At 46.6% G+C, this 6311-nt stretch overlaps 1 protein-coding gene across 10 annotated transcripts in view; it reads left to right on the top strand.

Moving 5' to 3' along the window:
* The first annotated feature begins 273 nt into the window (after positions 1–273).
* The window catches only part of ST3GAL6 (ST3 beta-galactoside alpha-2,3-sialyltransferase 6), a 40723-nt gene continuing 34685 nt past the window's right edge, over positions 274–6311 (top strand). For 2 of the 10 annotated variants that reach the window (XM_048058172.2, XM_066990393.1), the window contains exon 1: positions 274–449. Coding sequence is in view for 2 of the 10 variants with exons in the window: in XM_048058162.2 (XP_047914119.2) it covers positions 655–697 (43 nt within the window). In the remaining 8 variants the exon portion in view is untranslated. Of the gene's footprint in view, positions 450–617; positions 698–828; positions 853–1091; positions 1256–6311 lie in introns of those variants that run through there. The other 8 variants (XM_048058173.2, XM_048058166.2, XM_048058162.2 and 5 more) reach the window with 7 other exon arrangements.

Below are 6311 nucleotides of genomic sequence, written 5' to 3'. Positions count from 1 at the left end.
TTTTTCTCAGCTGTTAACTGCCAGAGGGTGACAAGTTGCTGGCTGGGGGCAGGAAGGAGGAGCAGGCGCTGCGCTTCCAGCTGGAAGTGGTGAGGGAGGACATGGCGGGGAGATGGCGCTGCGCGGTATCTTCCTTCACAAGAGTCTCTGCTCCCCCGGGAAGGCTTTAATATAGACTGAGGAGGAGGTTCAGTTGACTTGAGCCAAGTAACATCTGCCTAAGTACGCAGCATGCTTCCTTTCACATTTTCTCTTGCAGATGGGGCTCTAGTGAACCCAGCTCTCCTCTTCATCCTCACCATAAACAAGACCATATGGAAATAAGGCTTGAATCTACCAGGAGCCTGAATAGCCCTACGATATAAGAAGCTACAGAAGCTCTTCTGTTCTATCTGCAGTTTTATCAGTGAGAAGATTCAAAAATAAAAACTCCACCCTGTCGACAACTGGTAAGTGAATACATTTGCTGTATAAAGCATAGCTGCCTTTGCAAACTGCTGCACGGGCTGAGAGGACTTCATGGCTGGTGCCCGAACCCACAGGACTTGGCACGCAGGACGTGCTCGTTCCCATTTTTTCCCATCAGAAAGACGTGGGACATCGCCTCGCCCTTCTCCTGCGTTATTTCGCTTGGGAAAACTTCCAGCTAAGCTCATGCACGGGGGACGCGTGCTTACGGTTTTAAAGCCTCCTTCAGGTACGTGCTGACGGCAGCAGCGACCGTTCCGTGCAAGAGACCACACATGCACAGGCGGAGCTGGCTGTCCGGAGCCATCAAGGAATCACACGCGCTTCCAGAGGGACGGAGCCTGCCTCTAACAAGCCTCCTTCAAAGCAGAGCCGGCCCCGCGGGTGCGCGCCTCCGCCTCGGGTGCGCGCCCCGGGCTTCCTGCGCGCTCCCCCCCTGCGGCGGCGGCGGGGTGGGGGAGCCGCCGGCCCGGGGCAGCCCCGCTGCGGAGGGGGGGAAGCGGGCGGAGCGCGGCCCGGCCCGGCCCCGGGGCCCCCCTCGCGGGTGGCCGAGCGCACGGCTAACGGGCAGCGGCGGGGGGAGCCGGGGGAGGCTGCCCCCGAGTGGAAAGCGAGGAGGAGAGGAGCTGGAGGAGCTGGAGCTGCTGCTGCTGAGCCGCTCCGGGCCGGTAATCCCGCCGGGCTGCGGGGCTGCAGGGACGTGCTCGCTTCCCGCGGGGGTACCGGGAGGAGGAAAGCGGCTCTCGGAAGGGCTGCGGGCCTAGAGGGAGAAACGAGGGATTTCTAGGTAGGTTGTGCCCGGAGCTAGGCAAAGCCGGTAGGTACAGGCGGTCTGTGCGGGGGGCAGGGAGGGCAAAGCCTGCAAGTTTTGTGCTGTCTGCTTGCTAAAGCCTCTGGAATATTATTCCACAGCGGAGCTGGTGTTCCAGTTATTGCAAACTGTGAGATCTGTTCTGCCGTCCTTTCTCGAGTTAGGATCCCCACTGAGGGGAACGGGAACTGTTCCCGGAACCGAAGCTCAGCAAAGGCAGTGAGAGCTATCTGTGTTATGTAGATGTTGAGCTCGCGTTGCCCGGTTGAAACTCTGTTTCTTCGTTTGTTTTCTCCCTCTCTTCTTTACCCACTTCATGCCAAGCTATTTGTAGATACAGCGTGGCTACGAAAGTATTCAGAAAGGGCGAACTTTGTAGTGGGATGAGATTACTTGGTGTAACCTGACAATTCTCTTACAGCTAAACTGTATACAAATTGTTATGCAGAAAAGCATATAATTCCTAGTGCGGAGAATGCCAGTGTGCTAGAGTTGTCACTCCTAAATTTTAAAAGCTAAATTCAGGGAGGGCTTGAAGAAAGAGGAAATGTGTATGAGTGGGACTTCTTGTGGACCCATTTCAGACCAAGGAAATATTCCCATCTGATTAGGTTGTAGAAGTGATATTTTTGACAGAAAAATACCTTTCTGCTTGTACATAAGATTGCACCAGTGATACCCTTGTTTTTCTTCCCAGCTATGTGAAATAAATCTATGGACCTTCCTTTCTGGCTTGATGCAGTACCTGAGTCTTCGGCATGTCTGTCTGTCTGCTGAGCTGAAGCAGAGACAGGTTAAGCCACTCTTCAAGCTTATGGCTCTTTATTAAAGTGGCAGTATTAAGGGTGGATAGGTCCCATGGTCTCCCTGAGGGTCTTCCTGGCCATATGAGACAACTTCTGCCGATGGGATGCATGAATTATCCACTGAGACTCTTAGTGTCCAAATACCCCTGTGCTGAAGGCAGGAGGAAAGCTGCTTTAGGTAGGCAGTTGCCTGGTGGGGAATTGTCCGTGGGAGCGGCTGCGGAGTGTGTAGGCAGGGCAGTGAGGCCTGAAAGCTGTCAGAGAGATCTCAACTGCACGAGTACTAGGTTGTAAAGGTGTAGGGGAATAGGTGAGTTATGATGTTTGGCTCGACAAGGTGGTTGGTGAGACATGAGTTTGATGTGTATCTTGTGCTCTGTTAGATAAAGGCTTCAGAAATTACGTATGGGTGTTGCCTCACAGAGAAGGGAAATGCAGCAGCCGACATAGTGAATGATCTCATTCACAGCAGCAAGTCCTCGAGGTGCTTCTTGTCCGCTTTCTTTTCAGAAGTTTGAAAAGTTACAGGCAGAGATGGTTTTAAAAGATTTTGCTTTTGAAGATTTTTGCTTTTTGAAAGCAAAAAGATTGTGTTCTTCTTTGTGTGGCTGTTTTTGGATGGAAGATGGCAGGGAGTGGGAATAGCTTTTTTTTTTTTTTTTATGATAGTTTCTTTGTGTTATTAATATTCTTGTCCTGGGCTCATTTTTGTTGTTTCTGGATACACCGTGGTTAGTGTGTCTCAGTAAAGGTTTGATCTGTCCTCCCAAGACAGGCTTACAAGAACTATCTCAAGCCTGCCTTGGCTGAGATGTGGCTGTCCACTTCTTGCATGTAGCTTTGTGTGCTGCCAGGTGTTCAGGTTCAAGTATTTTGGCCTGGAAGAGGCCACAACCAGGTGGGTCATTTAAAGATGTAACTTGAAGACCGCCATGAGTGTCCATGAGGTAGTCCACACCATTGTCTCAAAGGCATCTGTAAGGAAAAAATTTATTTTCCCCAATATAGCTTGTAGCACAGAATGTTGTTTTGTTCATCTTTGTGTCTTAAGATTCAGGTTATTTTACGTATAAAAGTTTGTTCATACTGTCTGTGAATGTATAGCGAGATACTTTACTGCGGCTCTGTAGTTAAGGGTATTTTAGGAACAGGCTCAAGCTCGCTTGAAATACTACTTCAGACATCTTTTCTTACAGACGCTTACAAAGATTTAACTAAACAAGTTGAAATATACACCGTGTTTTTTAAGAGAAGTTTAATTTTTTAAGCTTGTAAAACTCATTTGTTATTCATTTGAGTTACGTTCATCTTTGCTAGACTTAAAGAGAAACTGGTAAAGAATACTGGGAAATCAATTTATGGGGTAACGGTGTAGAGGGGTTTTTGGTCTTTTTCAGAGTTTCTATTTTCTGCTGTCTTTACTTAAAAGGACAAGAGCTTGGTAGCAGAACAAAAAAAAAAAACAACGCAAAACCTTCAACTTCCCCATTAATCCGCTTTTTTTCTGCTTCCAATTTTGCAATCTTACGTATGACTAATTCTCTACCTATTTGTAGTCTTCAGGGGAAATTACAATAGAACTTTTTGTTTTTACTTTTTTTCTCCTTTGGTGCGTGAACTTCTTTAAATGCTAACTCTTCATCTTTTATCCTACGGAAGATCATAAAATCTTAGCTTTTCATGATAGATGTTCCGGTTGTAAGGAAAATGTGATGTGCAAGCTGTTGTTGCCTCTGAAAATCATCTGTTAGTAGCATATCGAAATTAATCTGCTTTCACTTTGCAATTCAGTCTTCTAATTGTTGCTATCAGCAGCTGAAAAGTTCTAACTGAGAAGCTGAAAAGTGACAGGCAGCACTAGCTAGTGTGTGCTGTTAAAAATAGGAACATAGGTCTTGCTTGAAGTATCAGCATCTTTTGAAAACCTCATTGAATAAATATAGGTGCAAACTGGTCAAAATACCTTGCAGTAATGCAGATGTATGCATTGTCTTAAAATATCTTATCCTCTTTAAAATTCATTTTGTTAGGGTGGGGTAGCTCCTCAGTGTTCAGAAGAAAGTCGTTATTTATTCTTAAGGGCAAAATTGAAACCTTGATATCTCAACAGGAAGACCCTTCTCGCTCGCTCTGTTGCAATGCTGTATTTTTAAGTGTCCTCTGGATAATGCCCAAAGTCTGTGTGTAACTGTTTGCGTTGCTTCCACTCCCAGCCCCAGCAGCAGCAGTAAAACTGGAGCGCATTGTGCTGGAGCTATTCTTTACATTCCTGCATCCGTGGGGAGCCAGGAGGAGCAAGGCAAAAACGTGAATAGCCCCCACTTGCCCTTGCTGGGAAGGGAAGGCTGGAAAACTTGAGAAGCCACAAAGCTGATCCTGCCTCCTGTTAGAAGAGCAGGAATAGAGTAATGCAGGGACTGGTTTTTAAGACCAAAAAGGAGTGAAATGAAGTTCTGACTTAATCAGTGAAGCTCTTCTTAACATCTGTTGATTCACAGTGCAAATTTCCATTTCCTTAGCAGAAATACTGCTTTCTTTTGGGCCACAAGCCAGCAGAAAGCTGTATTTGTGAAGTGGGTGGCTAACAGTCTTAGATTTCCACAGGCTCTTCAACTCACTTTTAAAACAACCGTTTCTCTGCCTTGAGAGTACAAGATGGAAATGCTAAAATAAAGATCAGCTGCTGCAGAGCTCAGAAAAGCTCTTTGTTATACTGAAGCTTCCCAAGCACAGCGGTGCTTCTTTTTTTCGCTACTGCTTTCAGGATCCTGTGGCCAGAAGTGAAATGAGAATGGCGTGAGGGGCATGTCACTGGCTTAACCAGAGTGCTAGGAGAGGTAGGCAGCGGAAATATTCATACCTAATGGCCATTTAACAGCAAATACAAAGTGTATGTGCTTGTGTGTGTGGAATATCATGTGTGGGGTAGGGGAGGAGGAGTCCCTTTTCCAGGGTAAGAAAGGTATTAATGTTGTGTTTCTGCCATCGTCTTTTTTTTTTCTCTTTTCCAACATAAATGTTGACTTACATAGCTCCCCCACATTTTGCTGTTCTGTGTTGCACTGGCAGTTGGTGACTTGTGGGGGAAATGATCCCTTTAGGGAAAGGGGCATGCAAGCACCCTAGTACAAAGCAAGGGGCACTGCAGAGAAGTAACTTGTGGTTTTTTTCCCTGCAATGAGAAAAGGGAAGGTGCTTGGCCACAAGAACTGCTGTTGCTGAATGAAACCACAAATTTATTCATCTTTTTCCAGTCAAAATAGGTATTTCCTGTTTCTCTGAAGTTCTTGAACCTGCTTGTCTACATCCTCCACCAATGTCATGTCTGAGCACCCTGGAAACACTATCACCTTGATCTTCGCAGGGCTTCAGGTAGTCTGAAGTCAATGTGTAGAGCTGAGACCAGGAGCAGGGTTAGTAGCGTAGATGGGAGATACCGTGTAGGGTTTGTTTGAACGTAAAATTTGCACAAGATTAAATGGAGGCATAATATTAAATCCAACTGATGAAGCGCCAGAGCAAGTTAGGATTTGTCCATATTGGTGAATGTGTACAAGGCTTGCTAGCATGTGGTAGCTAGTCTTGATCATGCCCTGTGCATAGGCAATTTACTGTTTTCTCATTCAGTTAGCTGGGAAAAGGCAGTTTTCCACTGGAAACAGTTAAGGGGAAAAAAAAAAAAAACACTACAGCTAGCTCTGCTTGTCCAAGTGTTTCTCAATACTTAATGAGACATGGTGACAGTTACTTGCCTCAGCTGGGAACCTGGAAGGCTGTAAAGGGCTTTTCTTCCCACCCACCTCCACCAATTTTATGACTGCCCATGGCAATTTTAATCCCCAGTTTACAGAGGGACTCAGGACTGTGTCAGTAGTGAAGTGCCACATGGTTCAGCAGCTCTGATGTAGCAGTACTGCTTCAGTCTCCTTTTGTGAGCATCCTCTCCTTTCCCTGCCCCGATTCCCAAGCTTAGATGTTGGCAGGTCCATAAAAGAATACTAAAACAAGCAGGCAGGGATGTATCCTCCAGCTCCTCAACTGAACAATTTTTGATGCTGTGTGTGTACAAGGGAAATCAACCACAAAGTGTCCACTATGTGCTCTCCCTAAGTAGCATCTCCCGTTGTTGCTGGAGACAGACTAGTGGGCTAGATGGACATTAGTGTGGCTTAGCAGGGCCATTATCGTGTGTGCTCCTCAGCATGAGCTGAGCAGCACAGGCTAGG

The sequence above is a fragment of the Anser cygnoides genome, chromosome 1, assembly GCF_040182565.1.
Source record: "Anser cygnoides isolate HZ-2024a breed goose chromosome 1, Taihu_goose_T2T_genome, whole genome shotgun sequence".
Lineage (NCBI taxonomy): Eukaryota > Metazoa > Chordata > Aves > Anseriformes > Anatidae > Anser > Anser cygnoides.
The sequence above is the reverse complement of the archived record's forward strand: the minus strand, read 5'-3'. Positions and strand labels throughout refer to the sequence as shown.